At 46.0% G+C, this 27,610-nt stretch overlaps 1 protein-coding gene across 4 annotated transcripts in view; it reads right to left on the bottom strand.

Moving 5' to 3' along the window:
* Positions 1-26,756, bottom strand: part of ATP9B (ATPase phospholipid transporting 9B (putative)) — a 158,305-nt gene extending 131,549 nt beyond the window's left edge. For 2 of the 4 annotated variants that reach the window (XM_036244270.1, XM_036244272.1), the window contains exons 1-4: positions 26,644-26,756; positions 14,503-14,676; positions 4,558-4,708; positions 1,729-1,842 (exon numbers count right to left, since the gene is read on the bottom strand). In XM_036244270.1, coding sequence (XP_036100163.1) covers positions 1,729-1,842; positions 4,558-4,708; positions 14,503-14,676; positions 26,644-26,756 — 552 coding nt within the window. Of the gene's footprint in view, positions 1-1,728; positions 1,843-4,557; positions 4,709-12,339; positions 12,383-14,502; positions 14,677-21,870; positions 21,981-26,643 lie in introns of those variants that run through there. The other 2 variants (XM_036244271.1, XM_036244273.1) reach the window with 2 other exon arrangements.
* Between the last annotated feature and the right edge of the window lie 854 nt (positions 26,757-27,610).

Raw genomic sequence — 27,610 nt, 5'->3', positions numbered from 1 at the left:
TCCCTCTCACGTCAATGTTTCTCTCTCTCCCCCTCTCCCTTTCTCTCTATCTGAAGATAAACAGAAAAACATCCTTGGGTGAGGATAAAAAAAAAAATATATATATCCTTGGGTGAGGATAAAAAAAAAATGTCCTTGGGTGAGGATTAACACAAAAAAGAGAGAGAAAATGCTGTCAACGTGTATTGCATCAGTTTTCCTGAGGGTCATTCTGTGCAGACACTTCTGTGCACACTAGAGGAGCTGCCCTTTCAATGTCACGAAACCTCACGACACGGCACCTTTCGCTCACGTGCAGCTCAGGACATGAGGGAACACGTGTCAAGTGTCTGGACGGAGGGACGGTGAGGCTGTTTCCTTCCCTCCACTGCACAGACTCATGGGAAAGGCGGACAGAGCGAGCACCTGCAAGTCAGACTGGCCAGCAGTCCCTGTGCAGTGCCCTCGCCCACAGCCTGCCTGGCTGCCTTCAGGTACCAACGAAGTATCAAAGACACTAGGTACAGAAGACACAGTTTAAAATCCTATTTTCTTCACCTAAAAATCTTGGCGCGGACAGCTCCAGCCCTGATTAGCTCTGACAGAAGCACTACCATCTGTCCTGTCACTCTGATCAACTAACTTTGCCTTGAAGAATGTCTGAAAGCTGAACAATATGAAGGGAATCTTCACTCTGACCCAGCAGTATAATGAAGCCACTTCATTTTCAGTTTACTCGTCTATTATGTGAGAGAACATAACAGACATTAGTTTGCAGCTGAAGCCAGTAAGTAACATTGCCAGGAGTAATTGGAAAAGAAAGATTATTAATTAAGCGATCAGTGTTTTCAGAAACATCCCATGTCAGAGAGCAGAGGGAATGTTTGAAGTAGCCTGGTTTCTGTAAAACTGGTGGACACCAGACACAAGATCTTACAGCCAGCAGCTGTAAGACATCTGGTGCTTCCCCGGCCATCTCTGGCTGGAGGGACGCAGGCGTGCTGACCTCTCCTGTGCGCAAGCTCCCAGGAGCGCGGAGCTGGCAGAGAAAGATGTGCAAGGTTCCCTGTGTGTCTGAGACCACGCACCTCAGGCCCGGGACACGGGGCTGCGATCGCAACATCCAGGCAGTGAAAGAGCAAGAACTCGGGGCTCAGGGAGAAATCCCCCTGAAGATACTTCCTTTGTTCAAAAAACAGGAAGAAAACAAACAGCACTTTTGCCATGAGACTTGCAGGTCGCACAGAGCCTACAAGTGCATCAGGAATAATGTACAACTGAATGGTCATCACAGCACCTAAAAGCTGCCTTTCCCAGGAAGATGGACACACACTCTCTCAAGATGGAATACTTCAGAGGAAGAAAATGGATGAGCTAGATCTCTGGGTAAACCAATGTTAAGCTAAAAAGCATGTGGCAAAAAGATACACAGAGTAAGATGAACTTTGTATAAAATTCTTAAAGCGTGCAAACAGTACCGCAAGCTGTTCAACGACACAGATGCAAGCACTGAAGCCACGATGAGGACAGAGCAGGGGCACTTTGGGACTCCTGCCAAGGGCATAGCTGTGGGCTGGGAAGGGTTTGAGGACACAACTCCGACATCTTTTAACAAAAGTTCACTGACACAAAGCAACAATATCAGGTTTCTAAACATCTGATCAATTTATCTATTAAACATTTTAATTCTTAAAACTATATTCTAAATATTTAATCATTTAACTTGATTTCAAAAATCTCTTCTTTTACCAGAGGAGCCCAGTAGGTGTAGAGATAGCCAATTTTCAGTGCTGGCACAAACTGGGAGCAGGAGACTACCAGAAAATAGAGATTCAAGAAAAACTTGAATTGTTCATACAAAACCTGAAAAGGAAAAGAAAAAGTTAACACAATCTCTCCAAGGAAAATCTTTAATACCTCATTAAATCATTAAAATCAGCACAATACCTAACTAACTACATTTCTATCAAACAGTAACTGTAATAATTTTGACATTAGCTTTCCAATAACTAGATCACATATAAAGGTAAGGTTACCCCCAAACTGTATTAAAAACAAACGGATCAAAGCCCCTTAGAACCTGACTGTGTTAAGTACCCTTGGAAGCTGAGCGCCGTGTGGCGACCTTCCCTTTCCTGCCCTCCTCGTCCTGTGGCTCCTGGTGCACAAGCAAAGGGCAGAGCAGAGCCCTCCCAGTGTCAGCAAGTCTCTCTCTCTCTCTCTCACACACACACACACACGTACAGACGTGTCCTGGTAACAACTCAGAAAACATTATAATGGAAAAGTTGTGTTAACTGTACATTCATAAAATGGTAAAAAACAAAACATGAATGTGAACTTCTGGGTAGCTTTATAAGACTAAGTGAACAAGCAAAACATACACAGGTGTGACTTCTCCCTAAAATTCCCTAACATCCTCAAAGTATTTATGTCCCTCATTTATATGATGAAATATAAAGCTATGGAAATCACAGGCCAATTTTCAGGGAGATAGCTACCTATACAGTCTTTACAGTCCCTTGGGAGTTGATCATCAATACTTTCAAATATAAAATAAATACCATCATCCAATAAAATTTTAGGAATGTAAATCCTGCAACTTATTCTTTTTGCTTAATTCAGATAGAATTATCTTTAATGAAGAAAAAACAAGATCTAGTATATTAACAGACTTCTATTTATAAATTTCCAAATTAATAGATTTAAATTTAAAATCAAAATGAAACAAAATTCATGATTATAGAATAGTTCACACAGCACCACAATCACAAACATGCAACTTGCAAATCCGAATCTCCTCGGATCCCTCACGTGTGCAGATGGAGGGATGGAGATGCTCAGAGAGCAGAGCCGCGGCTTAGGCCCCGCTGACTTAGAGTCTAGAGCCACGCTTCTGCACGATGGGGCCGTCTGCATCGCCACAGTCGTGTGTGTGGCTGCAACATCGATCACATTGGTAACGTGGTCCTGTTCATAATCGTTCAACTGCTGTCTCGAATGTTTGGAATCATGTCATACACTAATCTCAGCAGGACAGAAAGCCCTCTTCTCCTCAGCGACTTCTTTAAAATCTCAGTCAGCATAAATTATACCTATTAGCAATTCAGAAATTGCCATTCATGCTAAAGATGGAATGGAATTCCTACTGTGCAATTACCAAACGTTTCTAAAATACTGCGCTTCAGATTAAAAGACTAATTTGAGAGACCGTTTCAGGAAGCAAGGGCTCCCACAGAATCGTGCAGCCCATCAACAGGTGCGCAGGGCAGCGTCGCAGACTGTGCGGCCTCACGGGGAAGGTGAGCTGCGCTGTTGGCTCAGACCGCTGCATCAGTGCTTCACTGTCTACTGAGTGAACATGGTGACCTTGGGAAACTGCACAACACTTAGCCAACCTATGAGTGTTTCATAACTTAAACCTAAAGAGAAAACAATAGCTTCATTCATTAAAGATGAGAATATTTATCTGCCTGAAAGACACTTGGCATTTTATTGTCCTGGCAGATCATTCTTTTAATTGGAGCCATTAGTTCTGTGTGTTTTAATAAAGGATCACAGTACTTATCGAGCACTTGCCAATGACTGGAGGACAGACGGGTGGCGAGGCAATCAGTGTCCACGCGGAGTCCGCTTGATAATTTAGATGAAAACACAGTCGGCCCTCATTTATTGCGGCGGATCAGTTCCAGACTCCACCACCATAAATGAACTTCCGCGAAGTAGGGTTCTTTATTCACACAGTCGTCCCTCGCCACTTCGCACTTCACGCGATAGAGTGAAGCCGCGGAAGTCGCAGCGCAAAGTGGCGAGGGACTGTGTGAAGGACAAAGCGGCCCTCATGTCACATAATCCAGAGATTTTCTTACAAAATAGTGTAAGAGCTAATACTCAGAACATGTCAAAAACTCTGATACAGAAATATAATCAGTACCAGCTTCCTCTGGACTTGAAAACCATAAATAAATCTGTCATTAAAACAGGAAATGCACCAAAACAAGAAATTATTCAACTATTTGGTAGTCTAAACATACATAAACTCAGCACTGCAATTCAATAGAAAATAATTAAGTACTTGAGGTTCAGTATTTAAAAGGAGAACACCAAGGAGAACCAATGACACGGCAGCACGACGAGGTGTGGGGCGCAGCGAGGGGCAGAGCCGGAGCGCCGAGGCCCGTCTGTCCGGCACGCACCTGAGGATCTCAGGGAGCCCCGCAGGGCAGCTCGCTGGCACACCTGAAGCGCTGCGTCCCACTGTCCCTCCAGACAGACTCCTAGCAAACGAAATGCACGGCTCCCTTTCTGATCATTTCCCTTGGCTTTACTTGATCACTTCCACAATGATATAAACATGATGTCTATCCACGACTGAAGGCAATAGTCAAACTACAATTTTTCTTCAGCTGAACTCTATGATATATCCATTAAAACGAGTGTGAATTATTTGACAATTTGCACACAGTTGAAAAACAAAAAGTACAACACAATCAACAGGGAAAACAACAAAACAGTGAGAACAGAGGAAGTGAGCAACCTCGGATACGCAACCCATTCTCAAGAACGGGGCGGCCTTACCCCAGGGATGAAGGTGAAGACGTTGTACTTCTGATTTTTGATGGAATTTCTGGGATGTTTCTCTTCACACTTCTCAGGATGACCGAGCCACACAGTGCGAGCTCTCAGCTCTCTCTTCCTCCGACACACAGTCATCAGCCGATCGCAGCAACTACACGAAACGGAAGATAAATACTGTGTGCGCTTTCTAAAATAAGTCCCCGTATTCATAGCCAACGATGACTGCTTTCATATTCACCGGACACTGACGGCATATCTAATGCTGATCTGTGGGGGTCTTCATAGGGCGGTCATACTAATTCACGTTGGACATGAGACACTGAGAGACGTGTGCAAGTGCGTAATGACTTCTAGAAACTCAAGGAAATGGTCTTCCCTGTCTGGACCCCTGGAAAACAAAGTGCTGAGAGCCTGGCGCAGCCTGTGCTCACACGCTGAGGGGACTCGCTGCTGGTGGCTCGGGCACCACTCGCGGTTCGCTGTGAGCCCTGCCACGCACGCACTTCCTTCCTCCTGCAAAGAGCACTTTCTAGCAGCATTCATGCAAAACGGACACGTCCGGCTCAGCTCAGAACTGACGAGCACTGGGATGGCCTAGCGATCGACGGCTCTGATGCAGCATCTCCCTCTCGGCGGCAAACACTTGGACTGCGAAGCCTCCTCGCTCCCTGCGGGGTCCCGGGAGCAGGAGCGCCTCCCCAGCCTGCACGGCCCAACCATTATTTGTAGGGAGATGGTAATATTTCCAGTGGACACTTTTTAAAACATTTTACTCCTCACCACAAAAATATTTTTCTATTTATCTCAGATAAAATGGGAGGGAGGGAAGCAAGGGGAGAGGGAGAGAGAGAGAAACACTGACGTGAGAGGGACACATCAACTGGTTGCCTCCTGCATGACCTCAACCAGGGCCGGGTACAAACTGCAACCCAGGTACATGCCCTTGACCAGAATTAAACCCGTGACTCATTGGTCCAAAGGCCGACGCTCTAACCACTGAGCAATCGGCCAGGGCGGATAATTTTTCTTAAAATGCTTCAGAAAATGATGAAAAGGTAACAAATTCATCTCTATTAAGAATAAAATCATCAAAAAAATCATTGTGAATTAAATGTCAGTAGTAACACTGGTTTAATTAGAATGGTTGATGAAGAGAAAGGTCGAACTTCATCTTTTAAACGAGTCAGGACTAGAACCTGAAGCAGCTATGACAGGACGTCTCATTGCACTTTGGGACAAGAAAGCTCGAAAGCCAACATGCACCGTGCACGACAACGAAGGCCTCAGAAGGTGTGTGTACGGTCCTGAAGTCCCGGCAAGTCCTCGGGGCACAGACCAGTCACTCAGCCACACCCAGGGCCGTTCAGAGCCGCACGGACGGGCGGCGCACGCGTCTCCTCGCCGCGGCCCAGGCGCTGTCCGAGCCAGGGGCGCTCGTGCTCAGGCTGCAGCCGGCCCCCCTTGCAGACCCGGCTCCCCTCCTGCTTCATCCGGGCGGACGAGGAAAGACCCGGCTCCGAAGGACAGACTCTCACCACTGTCTGCCATCACCCTGACACAGGTCACAACAGCCGGCCAGTGCGGCTCGTGGACTGAGCACCGTCCCGCGGACTGAGGTCCTGGCTCCACTTCCGGCAGGGCTCATGCCCGGGTTGGGGCTCCACCCCCGTAGTGGGCGCGCAGGAGGCAGCCGGTCGATGTTTGAGGTCTCTCACATCAATGTTTCTGTCTCTCTCCCCTTCCTCTCTAAACAATCAATAAAAACATACCTTGAATCGAGCACAACAGATGGCATCCCACATATGGCACACTTTCAAATCACCAACCCTGTGAACCAGGGTATGAGTAAAGTGATTTAAGGTTGTCAAAACAGCGTTCCCACCTTTGCTGGCTTTTGGTGGGAAGGCACTGGTCAAGTAGATTTTGGTAATATGTTGGTAATATATTATTTATGCTTGAATTAAACAAAAACTAAATAAGGCTTCAAATAAAATAAAATGAGCTTCCAAGTACTCTCTCTCACGTCCCTCTCCAGCCCACCTACCTTCCGACACCATACACCGTGCTGTTCACTAGTAGCCTCTCCCGAGACGCGGGACAGCCCACAGCTAAGTGCTCCTTCCTGGCTGTGCACCAGCAACTCCAAACTGCAATCTCAGACCCAGTTACGACGCGTGCTTCTGTGCCCAAAACCCCACAGTCACGTCACACACACGGCGCACATGTGTTACCCAGGCTGTGGGGGACTCTTCCTTAAACTGTAGGCTGAATCATAGTCTCAGAGAGCTGCCCGTGCACTACACAGATGCCAGACTCCTACATTCCACAGAGAAGCCTGGAGCCCCGAGGGATCAGATTCAATGAGGACAAAGCAGCAAGTGGTGGCAGAGCTGACCCGAGCCCTGTCCTTCCCGCCCCTCCTATCGACAGTCGGGTGGCTCTGCTCATTCACAGGCTGCCGTCCTCAGCCTCTGACAGAGAATAGCAGTCAAGAGACGACAAAAATAAATGAACAATTTATAAGCAGGAACAAGACTCACTGGAGAAAACACGGACTTTTAAGTCCCGTTCTGGAGACCACCCAGGGGACCGTCTGTCCGCTCACCGCGAGGCACTGGCGGGGTGAGCTGCGCACTGGGAGAACCTGCGCAGCCTGCACGCTCGGCACTCGGCTACTGTGCTGCTGCTGCCCTGCCTCCAGCGCCACAGGCCAAAGTCTCCAACCCTGGGCTCCACAGACGTGAAACCCCCGCTGTCCCACAGGCAGCCACCGAGACACGTGCCATCTCAACGTGGATAAGACCCAGCGAGACGAGCAGTCCAGCTCCTCGGCCACGTGCGCTCCGTCCCAGTGCACAGCAGCCCCTGGCCAGCGGCCACCAGACTGGACATCCCAGGCCCAGATACTCCCAGCACCGCAGGGAGCCGCTGAGCAGGCAGCGCAGCACGAGACGCTTCCAACGCGCCTCAGACAGCAGAGCCCCTCCAGGGACGTGTGCAGACAGACGGCTCTGCTCTGAACACGTAATCACCTAACCTCATGTTCAGTGTACAAGGGTCTGACAAACCTAAGATGAGAAAGAAGACAGGCAAAACATATTTGAAAAATAAGAAAATTTAGGAAATGTGGATTTTACACGTTGTGCTGGTCTCAATATATTCTTCTCCAGGCAAAGGCTCTGAGCGCAGAGCCACTGTCTGCGTCACAGGAGCACCCTGAGCATCAGCTGGGTTAGCACCTCGAGCGCAAAGCCACCACCAGCAGCACAGGAGACTGACCCCCCACCCCCTAACTTCCAAAGCCTCACACTCACCTCTAAATACCAAGGGCTGCCCTGGCCGGTTTGGCTCAGTGGTTAGAGCGTCGGCCTGCGGTCCTGAGAGACCCGGGTTCGGTTCCCGCTAAGGGCACGTACCTCGGTTGCAGTTTGTCCCCGGCCCTGGTCGGTTGTGTGGGTGGCAGCCACTCGATGTGTCCCTTCACGTCGATGTTTCTCTCTCTCTCTGTTCCTCTCTCTCCCTCCCACTCTACCTGAACAAAAAACGGAAAAATGTCCTCGGGTGAGGATAAAAAAATAAGTAAATACATACCAAGGGCTAAGAACACACACTCAACAGTTTATTCATTTTTTCTCTATGATCCTGTACAGAATAAACTAAGATTCCTAGACTTCTAAGATATAACTAAATTATTCATAATACTTTGCTACTACTAACTACTAACAAATAAAAGTGCTATTTCCAATTATTTCCTTATGTAAAGACAGAATCAAGTGATGGTCAGGGAGCCACATCCAAGTCACGCTCCACTTGAGAACACCCAGTGACTGCGCAGGCGCGTGGTGGCCAAGCCCGGCATCCACCAGAACGGCCCTGGATTACGAGAGAAAATATCACCAGAAGGAAGACAGGTGACTTAACGCTGAGAGTACAGGGCACAAAGCTCCAAACAAACTGCTTGTGACCACAAGTTGTCACAATTCAGGGCAATTGGGGCAAAGTAATATAAGTAAATTATGTTGCCAAATACTGATGGATGACAGGGAGAAACAAACAGATAAAAGTCCTTGGAAGAAAATAACCAGGAGTTTTACGTAGTAACATGTCTATGCTGCTAAATCATTTTCTATATTGTTGATGATTTAGAAGACACCTTGCCATTCATATATAAACTGCCTTACATAAATTGAACCTAACTCCAATAGTGCACAAATCATACTTTTTTCTTAAAATATTTTAGGAATAGCTTTTCACATATGCCTCCATCATCAAAGTGGCTCTCTAATGGTAAGTAATGCATCTTTACACACACACACACACACACACACACACCAAGATCCCGTCTCCTAGAACTGTAACTAGCCCTAATTAAATGAATGCCAAGATTGAGAGGCTCCTTCAAAACAAACAACTGGACAATCATTACACCCAACAGGTACCTTTGGTTACCCAGCCAAAAGCAGCCCAGCCCTCGGTCTTCAAGACCAGCACCCCCACGCCCATGCTCCTGCCCCAAGCGTGGGCAGATTAATGGAGCGCGTGGAGGCCAGGAGCAAGCCAGCACGCGATGTCGCTCTTCCCGGGAAAATGCATTCGGGCCCTGCTCTCCAGGGACAGTCCTTCTGACAGGATGAAGCGGAAACCCGTGGGAAAGCGCCCCCCCCCCCCCCCCGAGCCACACGCCTGTGCTCCACCATCACACACAGGACGCACGGTCAGAGATTTCCGAGACGGACAACAAAAAGTGTCTCCATGTGTCAGAGTTGGAATTTTTGCCAAATAATGAAAATAAGAAAGCAGCTCTTAAACCATGGAGAGCTTAGAGCTCACTCGCTCCCGGAAGAACTCTGAAGTAGGCTACTGCTCTCGGGAGCTGGAGACGCACGGAAACACTCACAACCCGTCGTGCCGGCTGCGATCTCCCCGAACTGTTCACAGCTCGTCAGTAACTTGCTATCTGCCTCACGGCCACGTCCACTACCATTTCCTCCTACAATTAGGCTAAATAAATTCATGTGTCTTCTACTCTTTGATCCATCACCTAATAATATTAGTAAGATCACATTTTATCATGCCTGGTACTTAGGATATTAAAAAGTAGCAAATATTCAAAACTGAAAATTAGTAAGAAAGAAAGAAACTACGTTGCTAAATGTACAATTTGCTCTGCGAGGTGCAGTGTTCGATATGATGACGGTGTCCCAGCACAGCAGACGCCCACTGGCCCAGAAGCCTGACAACACCGTGTCTCCACGACACTGCCGAGGTGGCTGCTTTTCCACAGGGTCACACTGACTGAGCGAGACTTTACGTCCAGGTCTGGTACACTGCACTGAGATGTTCTAATGTCTCCCAAGCATGGGTGTTTCTGCTGCTAACATCTACATTTTCAGATACGTTCTTAATATTTTACTTAAGAAAAAGAAATGTAGTACAAATAAAATCCAAAATTTGGCTGTTCCATTTGGTAAAGACAAAATCCTGTAAAAGATAAAAAATAATCATTTTAACTGTGTATTCAGCACCGTGAAGAGACTAAAAACATTAACAGTCAGTAATTCTTGGAAACTATTTGATGGTATATAAGTACCCCTTGGCCCTTTTGCAGTCCACACCATTCCCATGAAAGTGTCCATGGACTTAGAGTCTGTGCCCATCCGGACCCCCACCACTTCCTCTGTGTTCTCAGCAACGCTTTGACGTCTGCTCATTCCTCAGTAACTCTCCGTGAACACGTGAGCAGCCTCCTCAGCTCCAGGGACCCTCGTGCTCCCTCTCAGGAGTGAGACCAGGCCCTTACCCACGGAGAGCCTGCAGGTCAGGCCTGCCTCACCGGGACACCTCCTCATCCCAGCACGTTCCCCAGCCCGCAGGCAAAGGGAAGGGCTCACTTTCTGGCCTCGCTCTTCACTGTCACGAGAGGGGCCCGCCCACCTCCTGGCTGTACCCCGCGATGCCCGTGCTGTCAGCAGGCGCACTGGGCAGGCAGAGAGCACGGGAACCACCCACTGGCCCCCGTACGCATGGAGGGCGGCACACCACAGCCACCAGGCAGTGCCAGCAGCACCCCACTCCCTGCGGCCATCCCCGCCACGGCCCCACCCCGCCCCTCCACAGCCAGCTGAGTGCTCCGGCTCTCTCGCTGATGGACAAACAGTAATAAAATTATGCTGGGTTCAATACAAATGCATGGTTAGTGATTTTCCTTTGTTGATTATTGATGATCTCTACCAAAGCATGACCAATTTCCCCATTCTGTTAGTCCTCATCTGCTTCTCAGTCACCTCTCACTCAAATGAGCTCATGTTCCAATTAAGGGTAAGGGTTAGGGACTGGGGTGGGGAGGAGTATGTGAGTACAAAGAGCAGCATGAAGGAGCTCTCTCTGGTGATGGAACATCACTGCAGTGGTGGTTACACAGATCTGCACATGTGACAAAATGACAGCGAACTGTAGACATGTTTCACCATGTCAAATGGCTGGTGTGATGTCACACTACAGTCATTTAAGATGGAACCACTGGTGGAACTGCTATCTCTGCGATGTCCTATGAATCTATAATTACTTCAAATAAAAGCTTTAGAAAATGAAAGGCAAAGGATAGGAATGCAAATACTCATCAAAGAAAGCTGATATCCTTCTAGTGACGTTAGACATCCTGAACTTTCAGAGAAGAAATATTATTAGAGATAAAGCGAGACAGTAAATGACAACAAAGGGACAATCAGAAGCAAACGAATAGCCCAAATTTGCATCATCTAACAACATACTCTAAAAATATACAGAGCACGAACTGACATAATTTAAAGAAGTAGACACATCCACAGTGATCTTTAGAGACTGATGCAAGTCTCTCAGTAACTGGCAACATAAAGCAAACTGAATGTGGACAGAGAAGATTCAAATTTCACCATTAACAAGTATGATGCATCGCATACAGAACAACACACTCCACAACTGAAACACAAACTATTTTCAAATAACACAGCAAACTTACTAATGTTGTCCACAGGATGAATCATAAAGCAAGTCTCAACACATTACAAAGACTGAAATTTTTAAAATTATAAATATGTTCTCTGGCCACAGTGGAATTCAGATAGGAGTCAATTACAAAGAGATAACCAGGAAAATCTCCAACTATGTGGAAATTAATCAGCATAGTCCTAAACTGAACCTGGAAGTAGAAATAATGAAGGAAACTAGAAAATATTTTGAATGGTAAATACCATGTATCAAAATTTAAATGCATCTGTTTTTAAAAAGGAAAATAGTATAGTACTGGCAATCTGAGAATTCACCTTGGAAAGCTGGAAAAATAATAGCAAATTAAATACAAAGAAAGTATGAGCGGAAATAAAAGGAAGACCAGAGATCAATGGCAAACACCCTGAGGACACAGTACCACTCCTATGGAATTCCACCAAGAATGTTCACCCTGAATCTAACTGCAAGGAAACATCAGACAAACCAAATTTGAAGTGTCCTATAAAATCCTTGTTCTGCAGCCCTCCAAAATGTCAACAGAATGAAAGAAATACCAAGAATGACTCTAGGGTAAAGGAGACTCAAGAGGCCTGCCACCTGACACCACATCTGACTATGACCCACATCCAACACTAGGGCAAAGGTGTCCCGTGGAGGACATCATGGGACAACACACAAAACTGGAATGTGGACGTAAGTAGACATATTGTTAAATTTTCTGAATCTGGGCCCTGGCCAGTGTGGCTCAGTTGGCTGGAGCGTCGATCCCCTGTCAGGGAGCTGGAGGCCACTTATCAATGTCTCTCTTTCACACTGATGTCTGTCGCTGTCTCTCTCTCTCTTCACCCTTCCTCTCACTTAAAAAAAAAAAAAAAAAATCAATAAAATTAAATTTAAAAATATTTTTTAAATTTCCTGAATTTGGTAACTGTATAATGGTTATGTAAGAAAATACCTTTTTCCTAAGAAATACACACTGAAGTGTTAAGATGTAAAGAGCAATGAATGCCCTGGCCGGTTTGGCTCAGCGGTTAGAGTGTCGGCCTGCGGTCCAGAGAGACCCGGGTTCGGTTCCCGCTAAGGGCATGTACCTCGGTTGCAGTATGTCCCCGGCCCTGGTCGGTCGTGCGGGTGGCAGCCACTCGATGTGTCCCTTTCACATCGATGTTTCTCTCTCTCTCTCTGTTCCTCTCTCTCCCTCCCACTCTACCTGGACAAAAAAATGGGAAAATGTCCTCGGGTGAGGATAAAAAAAAAAAAAAAAAAAAAGAGCAACAAAGCAAGCAACCTAGTCTGAAAAGACTCACAATATTAGTAAGATACAAAGATATAAAAAAAATGTGCCAAAATGTTAAAAATTAGTGAATATGAGTAAAGGGCATATATGAATTCTCTGTACTGTTCTTCCAACAAATGAGTTTGAATTCATTTCAAGATAAAAGCTTAAAATTCCAAAAGTAAAGATATCACCAAAAGTTTGGCTCTTTGAAAATAATAAAATTGACAATCTCTTGTCAAGATTAATGGAAAAAAAGGACCGAGACGATGAGCACTATCAGGAGTAAAGGGGACACCCCTCTGGGGCCTCACACATTACTAGATCAGAGGGATCACATACGAGTGTGAAGACAGACAAACCTGTGAAAAGCACCAAGCACCACAGTGACTCAGAACAACAAAATCTGCAGTCTCCATCTAGATCGACCCTAGAACTGAGTATGTACCCACACACAACACTCCTAGGATGTTGGCTATTTAACTTAGAATGTGGGTTTTTTTTTTAAGCCATAAATACTTATTATTAAACGCGTAGCACAAGTCAGTGACGTGTAAAACACTGTTTGGCCTCGGAGCCTTCCCGTGAAAGTGCACAGGATATGAGACGATGGAGACGGGCTGTGTAGCTGGAGGCTGAGGGACAAGGAGCCTGAACCCTGGGCCTCACCTCTTGGTTCCACGTCGCCAGCCCCTGAGGGACTGCTCGTCCCTGGGATCCACAGAACACAGTCTGAACACCGCTCATGAGCTGACCCAGAAATCAGATGAGGTATACAGACACCTGTTTGCAAACTTCTAACGGATAATGAGGATGACAAACAGGACGTTTCTACAATCACTTGCACTGCTTTCATGGCCAAGGGGGTGAGTTCACGGCCGTAACAAAGGCACTGACTGCACATCCTGAGCGGCAGAAAGACTGACAGCTGTAACTCCCTCTGCCCCAGTCAGGACGCCTCAGTCTCTGCAGCCCTGTCCTGCCCGGTCCAGGGGTAGGCAGCCCAGTCAGTGGCAAGGAGTCCTGGACACACAACATGCTCTCACCTGCCAAATTCTAAGGTCAAAGGTGGACAGAATCCACACACACAACAAGTTACCACCAGTGAACTTGTTTAAAATGTAAGTTCTTATCATCACTTCTTTCTGGTGTAAATGAACAGAAGACTCTTACTCCAAGTCCAAGCATGAAGCCCAATAACATGCACAGCGACACAGCAGTTGAACGCATTTGGGGCAAGTCCATCTTGTGGAATGGGGGCACGGCGGCAGATGGAAGAGGAAGGAACACAGTCTGTGAATGCTGACACGGCACAGAACTAATTTTACCATGCATTAATTACAGAATCACAAATTTTGTCCATTTTTAAACATTAAAACATCTGTAAAGTATATCATTTTCTAACTACTATGCCATACACCTGAAACTAATACAGAATAATACTGACTATAAACTGTAATCGAAGAAAAACTTCTGTAATAGCTAAAAAAAAGCTCACAAAAGAAGTGAACTCGGCTTTCTGTGCCTTTCAGATCAGCGCTTGGCCCCGACTCACGCTGCAGTCTCCGCGACATCGTCAGAGCGTCTGCTTCAGTCTGATACCAACGGCTTGGCGAAGCTACGCTTCTCGTGCCGCCACGGTGCCGCTGGTGCCGGGAGGGGCCTGGGCCGCGGGCACTCACCTGGCGCAGAGGGACTTCCAGCCTCCGCAGAGGAGCCAGCGCAGCCCTCGCCTTCTCCGCAGGGCCCTGGCTCGGGGCAGCGTGTGGTAGTCGCTTTCGTCGTTCTCGAAGCCTTCCTCAGACATCATCAGTGGCATCTCATCCAGATGGGCACACTCGTCTTCCAGGTGGTATCTGGTTAAAGGTAAGAACAGACCAGAGAAGAACTGGAAGATGCAATCAAAAACCTGTTTTTGTTTTTCTTTGTGATGTAAGTAAACTAATCGCAGGTTCTCACTGACCCGTGGAAATTTAAAACGTATACAAGATTCATCTACAAAGATGATCATCATGTGCTGCGCTATTTAAAAGTTCACCCAAGCCCTGGTTGTCTTCAGATAGAGTTGATGTTTCTCTCTCTTCCCAGCTCTCTCTCTCCCGCTCAGCAGTTAGAGCACTGACCCACTGACCAAAAGGTGCAAAAAGGCTCAGTGGTTAGAGCATTGGCCTGCGGACCAATGAGTCCAGAGTTCGATTCCAGTCAAGGGCATGTACCTCGGTTGTGGTTCGTCCCCGGCACTGGTCAGGGTTGTGTGGGAGGCAACCGGTCGATGTGTCTGTCACATCGAGGTTTCTCTTTCCCTCCCTCCCACTCTATCTGAAGATAAGTGGAAAAATATCCTTGGGTGAGAATTTTAAAAAAAGTTAAAAAGATAAATAAATAAAAGTGCACCCAAAATGTATAGGAAACTTTAATATCGATGATCAGACTTGGCTAAATACAAATTTGAATACCATATTGTCACTAAAAACAGTAAGGTAGAAGAGTTTTTTGTTGAAAATATGCTAGGACATGTAGTAGTCACTTATTTGCACCTTCTTTTTAAATCATTGTTTAGAGAGAGTGGAAGAAGAGAGAGAGAAACATCGATGAGGTGTTCTGGTCTCCCCACAAAACCCCCACAGACAACTGCACTCACCACCAACACCATCGCAGAACAGCCCACTACGGCAGTCATTTTAGGTAATTTAGGCAAAAAATTATATGATCTGTGTACAGGCCTAAAACAGAATTAATGTTTCCTCTAAAGAATGCTTTTTTCTTATTCTCTATGTAAGACAGTAAACTAGAAAATGAATATTTATACAAAATGCAACTGAAATTCAAACACTACTCAGATGCACTGCCGCAGTGCGTGAGAGCGCCGCCCCTCGTCAGCGCTGGCAGCCTGGCTGCCGCCGGGAGGGCGCGTGCCCCGCTCGACCTGCGGACAGATGGGGTCGCGGCAGCACGTGGCAGGGGCCTCGACTTCAGAGAGAGCCTTGGGACTGGCAGGCACCTTATCCCACTTCCAAAGCAGTTTTCCTGCTGTGGTACTGAGATTTCACCTCAGTATATGAAAACAATAAGATGATGAATAATGGATTTTCCAGAGATAGGCTGAGCAGAGAATCTTGAGTGTCTTTGTTGCCTGGTGTCATACGCACGTAATTGGTTTGTCACTCAAGAAAAATAAACGTTTCCAGCAATTAAGTATAATTCTGAACGTATTTTTAAACCGAGTAAAACAATGTGAACAAAGACGGCAGAACGAGCGATGCTGAACCCGAGTCCTGCAACAGGAGAAACGCAGACAGCTATCTAACTGCCACCAAAGGTCTAAAAAATCAACTGTCAACAAAACACTCAAGTACTGGAAGGCGCACGATTCACACGAACCTAAGTAAAAGCAGGTCAATACAATAACTAGCTTAAACTCACGTTTTTATCTTAAATATCTAACAGCTTTATTGTTTCCATTTTGATGAGAAACATTTCTGAGAAGTCAACTGCTTTTTAACAGAGAAATACATTTAAAATACGCCTAATGCTTAAGCCTTCTTTAAGAAAAATAAACAATTCCCCCTTCGCCTGCATGTTAGTGAAGTAAACAAAACCAACGTGCTGTAAGAACTGAGAATGTTTCCTTCATCAAATACACCTTCCAAGTTTATTATGTCACTGGTGAGTCATTAACAGGTAGTAAAACCATATGAACTACCAGAAAAACTGGAATTGTCCTTCCTATAGCATCAGAGGAGCTAAACAAAGGGGAAAAAAGGAAGAAAGAATCTAACTAAAGCGATAGTAAAGACAAGGGTCAGTCAGCCCCTCAAGATGAGAGGGGGCCCACGTGAACTGTGTGCACAGTGACCTTGGAGCTCTTGGCTCCTCTTCTGAGATATTTAGTAAGAAACTTAAATACCAACTGGCTGGTGTGACCCCCGCACCAAGAGGCTGTTGGTTCGATTCCCCGGCAGGGCACATGCCCAGGTTGTGGGCCTGATCCCCACAGGGGGGCGTGCAGGAGGCGGCCAATCGATATTCTCTCTCATGGATGTTTCTCTCTCCCTCTCTCCTTTCCTCTCTCTCTCAAATCAATAAAGAAAAAAAATTAAAGAAACTTAAATACTAATTTCTTGACACAAGAAATTATACCAAGCCCTGGCCGGTTTGGTTCAGCGGTTAGAGTGTCGGCCTACAGACCAGAGAGTCCCAGGTTCAGTTCCGGCTAAGGGCACGCACCTTGGTAACAGTTTGTCACTGGCCCTGGTTGGGGTCGTGTGGGTGGCAACCACTCGATGTGTCCCTTTCACGTTGATGTCTCTCTCTCTTCCCATCTCTCTCTCTCCTGCTCAGCAGTTAGAGCACTGACCCACTGACCAAAAGGTACAAAAATAGCCTCGGGTGAGGATAAAAAAAAAAAAATTACACCAATGCCATACATACACTGAGACAACCCTCAACCAGAGTCAAAGAACGATGCCTAATGTTTGTTAATACCACTCCAGAAATTTAAAAACAAGTGAGCCGCCCTGGCCGGTTTGGCTCAGCGGTTAGAGCCTGCGGTCCGGAGAGACCCGGGTTCGGTTCCTGCTAAGGGCACGTACCTCGGTTGCAGTTTGTCGCCGGCCTGGTTGGGGTCGTGTGGGTGGCAACTGCTCGGTGTGTCTCTCTCACATCGATGTTTCTCTCTCTGTCTCCCTTCTTCTCTCCTTCCCGCTCTATCTGAAGATAAACGTAAAAATATGTCCTCAGGTGAGGATAAAAAAAAATATTTTCACATCCTCATCAGTTATAAAAATTTTCAAGATTCAAAGAAAATTGTGTATATACACTCAGAATGTGAAAACTAGCATTTAAAAAATTTGTGTTGCCCTGGCCAGGTTTGCTCAACAGTAAGAGCATCAGCCTGCTGACCAGATTATCCTGGGTTCAGTTCCCACTAAGGGCACGTACCTCGGTTGTAGTTTGTCCCCAGACCCAGTTGGGGTCATGTAGGTGGCAGCCAGTTGATGTGTCTCTCTCACATTGATGTTTCTCTCTCTCTCTTGCCCCCTCTCTCCCTCCCGCTCTATCTGAAGATAAATGCAAAAATGTCCTCAGGTGAGGATAAAAAAAAATGTGCTGCTGCTACCAAGACATGTTTTAGAGATAATTAGACAATATTTTAGAGATAATCAGACAACAGACATCTGTTCTCAGCATGAGTCTCTTGTAAACCCTAAAGTTTAACTACTATAATCCTGCAAATACCTCTAGGCAGGGCCAAGGACACATTGCACAGAGGAGAAAGGACAGCAGGTGCCAACAGACACTGAGAAACAGAACCAGGTCCAGTGCCACTTGTCCCTCAGTCGCACATGACGAGAACATGAATGACGAGGTACCACCTGAAAAAGAGCGGCAACTCTGACCGGTCAGGGTCGGCAGCTAGAGCGCTGGCCCGCAGACCGAAGGGACTTAGGCTTGATTCCCGGTCAAGGGCACATACCTGGGTGTAGTGCAATTCCCGGCCCCGGTCAGCGTGGTTCAGGAGGCAACCCATCCATGTCTTTCTCTCACATCCATGTTTCTCTGTCTCTCTCTCTCTCTCCCTTCCACTCTCTCTAAAAATCAATGGAAAAATATCCTGGGGTGAGAGTTAACCAAAAAAGTAAAAGACAGATTTAGAAATCATCAAATTAACAAAAACCTTACTTTTACTCATGCCGTCATAATGGAAGAGAGAAACTGATGCCTCATTTAGCTTTATAGAAAATGATCTTACTAAGTAACTGCATTCCTAGTGAACTATTAAAAACTATGTATGGCACACAGCATTTCACTTACCTAATAACATATACATATACATATACATATACATATACATATACATATACATATACATATAGTCGTCCCTCATTTATCGCGGTTAATCCGTTCCAGACTCTAGCAGCTGCACCTGGCACTGAAGGATCCCTGGGTGCTCGAATACATAGGCCTCCAGTCCACACGTATAGTAATTTTAATTGTAACTGTAACACAGGGGTGTATAACTGACTCAGACAACCAAGCACACGCTGTATCATGTTCACTGTCTCAATCAAATTTTTAATGAATATATTTGAAAAAACCATGATACAGTGAGGCCACTAAAGTCGAAGCAAGAAGTGGCGAGGGATGACTGTACATATATAAAGAAACATCTCACTCTTTAGTATAATAAAGAAAACAATGTGATATTGAATTTTTAACATTTATTAAACTATTCTTAAATCACATCTAATTCTTCCCCTGGAAATTTTCATAAAACACAAACCCAATGATAAAGTTTTTATTAAGCTATAACAATTTACCAACATTATGTTTAAAATATATTGTATTTTCTTTTCTTTTCTTTTCTTTTCTTTTCTTTTCTTTTCTTTTCTTTTCTTTATCCTCACCTGAGGACATTTTTCCATTTTTTGTTCAGATAGAGCAGGAGGAAGAAAGAAACATTGACGTGAAAGGGACACATTGAGTGCTTGCCACCTGCACAACCCAACCAGGGCCAGGGACAAACTGCAACCGAGGTACGTGCCCTTAGTGGGAACGGAACCCGGGTCTCTCTGGACCACAGGCCAATGCTCTAACTGCTGAGCCAAACCAGCCAGGGTAATATATTGTGTTTTAAACTGGCATGATTATAATGAAATAAAAATTCACTTCAAAGAAAATTTGAGAACCTTTATATTTTTAATCCTCACCCAAGGACATTTTTGCATTTTTCTTCAGATAGAGCTGGAGGGGGGGGGGGGGAGAGAGAGAGAGAGAAACATCGATGTGAGAGAGACAAACTGTAACCGAAGTACGTGCCTTTAGTGGGAACCAAACCCGGGTCTCTCTGTTCCTCAGATGGACGCTCGAACCACTGAGCATCGACCCTGCACCAAGAGGTCGCTGGTTCGATTCCAGGTCAGGGCACATTCCCAGGTTGTGGGCCAAATCCCCAGTGGGGGCATGCAGGAGGCAGGAGGTAGCCAGTCGATGTTCTCTCTCTCCTTATCCCCTCCTCTCTCTCTAAATCAACAAAGAAAAAAAATTTTAAATATAAACTACAATCCTTTATATATAATGAACACAAAACGACGTTTTCCTATGGTCAAGGAAAAAGGTTCTCAAAGCTCACAGGGCAATGCCCATAACAAAGCTGGTTTACTAATAACCAATTAGCTTCCAATTGCCAATGTGGAGAAAAAGGCCTCATAAGATAAACTTTGGTTTTTGGAAATATAAAACTACACTGTCTAAGTTTTACTTTTTATTTTTTAGTTGTATGCTAATACATAGCACACATTTCCCAAACCAGAAATATTTTTAAACTCATTTTTGTATAAAAGTTTAATCTATTCACTTTACAATTTAAAATGGTTAGTTTTGTTACATTTTACCACAATAAGAGAAATCGAGAGGGAGGGCAGGGGAAGAGGACGGGTTGGGGGTCGGCCTTCCAGAGACGAAGTGTGCCGACAGCCTGTGACTGGCTGTGGCTCCCTCACCTGCGACACACTGAGGCACCGAACTTTCCCTTCAGACGAAAGACTTGAGTGGTATGTGAACTGCGTAACAAAACTGAATGACTGAATGAATAAGATTTTAAAACAAAAAGAGGAAAGAAAAGAAAGAACAAAGGTCAATCCCCCTCCCTTACAGTTCCAGATGAGGCTGGGCTCGTGCCCCCCATCCCCCACTAAGCACCGCCACCCTGGAGGTGACATGGAGAGGTGGAGAGGAGGCCGACCAGGAGGGGTCTCAGCCCCAGGAGCCTACCACCAGGAGTTCTCAGTGTTCTGCGTCTGCCTCGTTTATCCCATACTGTGTGCTCGAGTCAGCAGCCAGAAAAGGCCACAGCACAGCCCAAGAACAGCCCAAGAATAACCTGGTCTCTCCAGCCAAAGTCCAGAAAGAGGCAGCTTAACAGGAAGAGAACTTTTAGACAACAACTGCCCTCCCCAACCACACACGACAGAAGAAAAGCACAGCTCCCCTCCCTACTGGGCAGCAGAGTGAGGGAGCCCAGACTCCAATGCTCCGTCTCCTGACGGTGTCAGGGAAGGCCAGGGGGAGGTGGGGGTTTTATCCCAGCAGCACTGTGGGCTCACAGGGATCCCAGACCATCCCTACAACTGTCGGAGGAGACAACATGGGAAACGGGAGCCCTGACCCCACATGGCAACAGCCCCCATGCCGTGTCCAGGAGGCCACAGGGTCCAGGAAACAGCCATTCTTCCCCTTCCCCGCCCAGATGGTGACCGGTGATCGAGTGGGGAGCCTCAGAACTCACCTCGGCCCAGAAGTAACAGGGCACCTCCCAGATGTCAAGGGCCATGAAGGGAACCCGGCCTTCCATCTGTTTGGGCGTCTCAAGGGCACATCACTGACATTCCCGCCAAAAGTGGCGTCAGAGGGGGCCCAGTGAACAGAAGACTGAAACGAGGTTCAGAGCCTCATAGCAGAACATTCAAAAGGTCCAGGACACAATAAAAAAATCATTCATTGTACAGAAAACCAGGAGAATCTCAACCTGACTGAGAAAGAGACTCAACAGGTGCCAACATCAAAATGATGCATATGCTAAAACTATCTGACAACTTAAATCGTCCACCACAAAAATGTGTCCATGGGCAATTACAAACATGCTTGAAGTAAATGAAAAAAAGAGAAGTCTCAGCAAGGAAACCACTAAGATGAAAAAAGAACATCAACTTGAAAAATGATAACTAAAAATACAATAACACAGAACAAAGACTTAATAGATAGGCTCAGCAACAGAATGGAAGAAACAGAAGATCAATGACCTTGAACACAGAAAACAGCAACTGCCCAATCTAAACTGAAAATGGTCTTCAAACAAGTCAGCAGAAACTCGGGACCACATGGAACCACCAGAGCAGATCTCACGAGGTAGCACTAGAGCATCAGAAGAGGTGAAAGAAGGTTGGGCTCAAAAGAACTTCCACACATGGCTGAAATCTTCTGATCTGACCAAAGACAGACACTCACACAGCCAGGCACCACTGGACTGGGACGTGTTCCGAGAAACGCACCGTTAGGCTATTCCGTCAGTGTGCGAACAGCAGAGGCATTTACACAGCCTGGATGGCACACCTAGGCTGCATGTTATAGCCCATTGCTCTGGAGGAGAGGAAAATAATCTTCCCTCTACCCTTCTTTCTGGGTTCTTGGCTGAGATCCCCTGTAATAAAAGATATTAATTAACAGGATAAAGACAGACAGAAGTTTAATAACACATATGCCTCCTGTATAAACGTCTTCCCAGGAAAGCTGAGTAATTCGCCAAAAATGGCTAAAGCCACCCCCTTAAGTACCATTCTCAGTTGAATATGGAAGATGTTGGAGGCAGGGGGAGTCAATTACAGGAGGTGACCAGAAAGAACACAGAGTAGCTTGTTATACAGATTTAAGTCCTGTGTTCCTCACTGATAAGAGTGCTGGAGATAAGATCACCCCCTTTTCCTAATACAGCAAGAGACACCCTTAAAAATAGAGATTCCCTTATAAATATAAATGCTGTTACAAAGGGTAACTAGTTGGTTTTCAGAGCTTCTCCCATGTCCACTTTTCTTAAAACCTGCCTAAAATAATCTTTATGCCAAGGAAATATTTTTTGTTTTCTGTTCTACAGCTTCTAGGCTACAAACCTGTATACATGTTACTGTACTGAATCTGTAGTCAACTGCAACACAGTGGTGAGTATTTGTGTAAGACATTGAGTTTCAACTTGATGAAGGCTAGGACATCACTAGACAACAGGAATTTTTCAATTGCATTTTGATCTTATGGGACCACTTTCCTGTACACAGTCTGTCATTAGGGTAGATGGAAGATCATTTTCCTCTCGTCTAGGTGTCATTGACTGAGACTATGTAGTGCGTTATTAGATTCACTAAGCTAAGTAAACCCCAAACAGTACAAACACAAAGAAACCATGTCAAGACCCATAATAATCAAACTACTAAAAACTAAAGACAAAAGAAAAAAGCTTGAAAGTAGTGAGAAATGAGATCTTAGCTACAGAGGAAGAAAACATTCAAATGACTTCAGATTTCACATCAGAAATCATGGAGGCCAGAAAGGAACATAACATTTTTCAATTGCTGTCAACCCCAAATTGTATATAAGCTGAAATTATCCTTCAGGAATAAAGGGGAAATGAGATATTTTCAGATTAAAAAAAAATAAAATAAGGAGAGTTAGTTTCCAGCAGACCAATTTTAAAAGAATAGCTAAGAAATTTTTAAAACAGAACAGAAATAAAGAATTCTGGGACATCAGGAAATAAGGAAACAGAAAGAGCAAAAAACATGGGTCAATACAATAGGTTTTTCTTCTCCTCTTGAATTTTATAAATTATGTTTGAAAAATAAAGCAAAAATTGTAACATTTTCTGTTATTCGGTCCTAACTATATTTAAGAAAAATATTTATATACTTTTACATATACAAAGTTTACATATAATTTTACAAGATCACTACATTATCAGTAGAGTGCATTAAAGGATGTAAAAAGGTATGAATTCTACTCTACTCAAACGGATGAAATATTGACACCATTATACTGTGACGAGTTATGTATGTATGATACCTAGACATACCACTAAATAGTATCTATAAAGAGATACTGAAAAACACCACAGATAAATCCAAATATAATTCTAAAACAATATCCCAGTATCCCAGTAACAAGAAGGCAGGAAAAAGAGAAACAAAAAATACAGGAAATGAAAAGTAAAATGGCAGAATAAGCCTTAATTTATCAATCCTTACACTGTAGATAAATGTTCTAAATACACTAATCATAAGATTGGCAGAGTGGATCCAATATATAAATCAACCATTCACCAACTACAAGAAACTCACTTCTAAGATAAGTAGGTTTCAAGTAAAAAGATGGAAGTCACTCCATCAAGAACACGAAGCACCAACGACAAATCTGCAAAGCAAGGGAAGCAGAACTACAATCAGAGACTTCAGCATCCCACTAAACAACTGACAGAACCACCAGACAGGAAACCAGCAAGACAGAAGAACTCAACACCATTAACTAACAGGATCTCGTCAACATTTCAGAACATTTCACCCAACAACAACACAATATACTTTCTTTCCAAAGGCCTCAAATTCTTACAAACAATATACTTTCTTTCCAAAGGCCTCAAATTCTTACAAACATAGACTATATCCTTGGTCACAAAGCAAACTGCACCAAATCTAAAATAAGTGAAATCACATGAAGTATGTTCTTTGACCACAAAGGAATCCCATTAGAAAAGATATAAACAGGACCCACATTCTCCTAACATTATAGACAAATATCCAGGATACAGTGGTAAACCATCAGTCATACCAAGAACCAGAACACTTATAATATGAATCAGAAAAGACAATTAACTGAGACCAAAAACTAAGATTAACTCAGACACTGAAATTTTGTTACATTTTAAGCTGAAAATATAAAAATGTATCAATAATTAATTACAAATTGTTTTGAAACAAACAGAAATTATAAACTGAAAAATACAATACTCAATACTAAAAATCAAACATCACTGAGTGGAATCAACAGTAGAGTGAAGATGACAGAGGACTGAATTAAGAAACTTGAAAACAAATAAATAGGATTTACACAATCTGAACAACACAGAGAAAAGAGACTGGAAAAAAAAGCCTAAGGCAATTATATAACACTAGCAAAATGACCCAACTTTTGTAGCACTGGAGTTCTGCAAGGAGAGGTGAAAGGGTGGGAATGAAAGAGTGCTTGAAGAAATAACGCTAACAGTTCCCTAGGTTTGGTGAAACAAAAAACAACAGATTCAGGAAGCTTAATGGATACCGAACAACAATCTAAAAAACCCACACCAAGATACATCATAATTAAACTTGAAAACTAAACACAAAGAAAAAACTTGAAAGCAGCCAGAGAGAGAGGACCCATTACCTATAAGAGAAAACCAATGAGAATGACAGCAGACTTTTAATCAGACAATGAAGGATGGAAGAAAGTGAAACAAGTTTTCAAGACCTAAGAATTGTGAGCCAGGAATTCTATATCCAATAAAACTATCCTTCTGGAATGAAATAAAGACATTCTAAGATAAAATAAATGTCAAGATTGGCTATCAGAAGTTCTTCCAATGGATAGGAAATAAAAAGAAATAGAATACTGGAACATCAGAAAGGAAGGAAGAATAAGAAAACAAAAATATGGGTACATACAATGGACTTACTGTCACAAGTTTTATGTCTCATTTGATGATTTAAACAAAAAGTATAACACCATATGATACTCAGGACATAATTTTAAAATGCGGGGAGGAAGAAGGTGGGTGAAGAAACTGTAATGGGAGTCAGGTTTCCAAACAGAGATAACAAAAGAAGTCCAAGTAACCAAAGGAAAGCAAGAAGAGAAGCAGAGAAATGAGAAATCAGAAAAAACAAACAAACATACAAACAAAAACCAGAAAACATAATAAAATGGCACTTATGCTCTACTGTATCAATAATTACCTTAAATGTAAATGGTTTAAATACAGCAAATGAAAGGCAGAGACTGATGGGGTGCATAATGGAAAAATACAATTCAACAAGAAATTCACTTCAAATTCAAAAATGTAGATAGGCTGAAAGCTAACACCATGCAAACATTAATCCATAAGAAGTAGGAGTGGCTACGGTAATATCTCACAAAATAGACTACAAAGGAAATTACCAGAGGCAGAGGGGAACTTTGCACAATAAAAGAAACCCACCTAGAAGACATGAGAGTCCTATATGTGTACACACCAAACGACAGGGCCTCAAACGTGTGAAGTGAAGACTGACAGACCCACACTGTTAGGGAACCCTATTGTGAAACAGGTAGTGTATTTCTAGATAATGATCTCCGGAAGTCAAACACTTGGATAATTACCAACCCCTGGTATAGGTGGTAACAGGGAGGGAAGGAGAAATGGTACTTCCAGCCCCACTGAACGTGGCACCTTTCTAGGACCTTCTGTAATCCTTGACAATCCCATGAGAAAAATAGTATCCCCCATTTACTGCTGAGAAAAATCAGGGCTCATATTTAGATAAGGTGCCTGAGGTCAAACAGCTAGTAAGTAAATGAATGGAGATTCGTGGCAGCTCTGTAGCACTGCAATGCCCGTTACTAAACAAACAAACAGTCTCAAACTGGAATCCTGCAGCACGTGGATACTGAAATGTGTAGTTTCCCCCTCTGGGCACTAAAGGTCAACTGCGTCCACAACGTCTCGGGAATAACATTTCAGCAACGACAACACTCCCCGTCTTCATCAGTTTCTGTTTCTAACGACTGTATCATGTATTCAATGCAGTATTTGGGGGGGGGGGGGGGTGAGAGATAAACACGGGTTAAAACCAATAGGGGACGAGCCTCCCCTTTTAAATCAGGGGCCCGTGGTTCCGTTCCGCGCTCAGTGGCCCGGAACCTCCCGCGCCCGCGAGTCTCATCGCCCCCGAAGCAAACGCGGCCGCCCCCGGACGGGGCTTTGTAACGCGTGTTCACACCGCGCCCGTGTCCACAGCCGTGCGCGCGGGGCCCCTCCCGCGGGGACAGTGGCCGCGGGTCGTCGTCACAACTCGTGAGTTTCGGGCCCGGCAGCGCGAGCCTCGGAGCCGCAGCCCGGCCGGTGGGGCCTGGCGCCGGGGACGGGCCCGCTCGGCCCGGACAGCGCCCCGGGGCCGCTCCGGGGGTGGGGCGCCCTCGGGCTCCAGGCGCGGCCCACCGGCGGGGAGGGAGGGGGCGCCGGGGGGCGGGGGGCGGGCCGTCGTTACCTGCCGAGCCGCTCGGCCCCGGGCCCGGGCCCCGCCGCGCTGTAGTAGGCCGCGCGCTTGCGGTTGGCCGCGGCCGCGCTGCGCACCGGGCACAGAGGGATCTGGTCCGCCATGTTCCGGCCGCCACCTCCCGCCCCACTGCCCCTGGCCCTCCGCCCTTCCCCGCCCTCCTCCCTCGGCTCCAACGCGGCGGAGGCGCGGCTCGCAGGCCCTTCCCCGCCGCCGGCGAGTCGGGGTCTGATGGCGTCACCGCGCGTCGCGGACTGATGACGACACCCCGCGGCGAGGGCGCGAGCAGGAGGCGGAGGCAGCGGAGACTCCGCCCTCGCGCGGCGGGGGCCCGATGACGTCACCGCGCGGCCCGAGCGCGAGCCGTAGGAGGAGGCTCCGCCCCCTGATTCTCGGGGCATGGTGACGTCACCAAGCGAGGGTGCCAACGGAAGCGCGGTGCGCATGCGCTACGAGTTGGCCTACCTGCACCGCGTGTCGGGTCCCCGTCGGGGCCCGCTCGGCCGCGCGCGCCTGCTCCGGAGCCTTCTCCGAAAGCCGGTGGACGGCGCCACGTGGGGCCCCGCCCTCTCGAACCCGGAGTCCTGAAGGGCCTGGGGTCCCCGCGCGACGCACCCTCCGGAGGTAGAGGCCGAACTGCAGGCGGCAGCACGTGGCGCCCGTGGGAAGGCCGAGCCTGGAGAAGCCCCCGGCGGCCCGCAGAGCCCCGGGGTGCCGACCCTTCCGCGCCCCGAGCTGCTCCGGGCCCTGCAACTGCCCGAGAAAGCCTTGACCTCGTCCCGGTGTGCGCCGTGGCCGTGTGGTCCTGCAGCGCTGCTGCGCACCTGCGTTTGTTCCTGTTTTCACAGCGTTATCAGGGCCCTCGCCTTCCTCCCACGGACCGAGTCCTGTTCCCCGGCGCCCCATCCTCTTCCTACCCCCACCCAGTCGGTGAAGCCGTCTCCAGGGCTCATGCCCA

Source organism: Molossus molossus, unplaced genomic scaffold (genome assembly GCF_014108415.1).
Source record: "Molossus molossus isolate mMolMol1 unplaced genomic scaffold, mMolMol1.p scaffold_m16_p_6, whole genome shotgun sequence".
In the NCBI taxonomy this organism is placed as follows: domain Eukaryota; kingdom Metazoa; phylum Chordata; class Mammalia; order Chiroptera; family Molossidae; genus Molossus; species Molossus molossus.
Note: the sequence above shows the minus strand (reverse complement) of the source record. Positions and strands in the feature narration are given on the sequence as shown.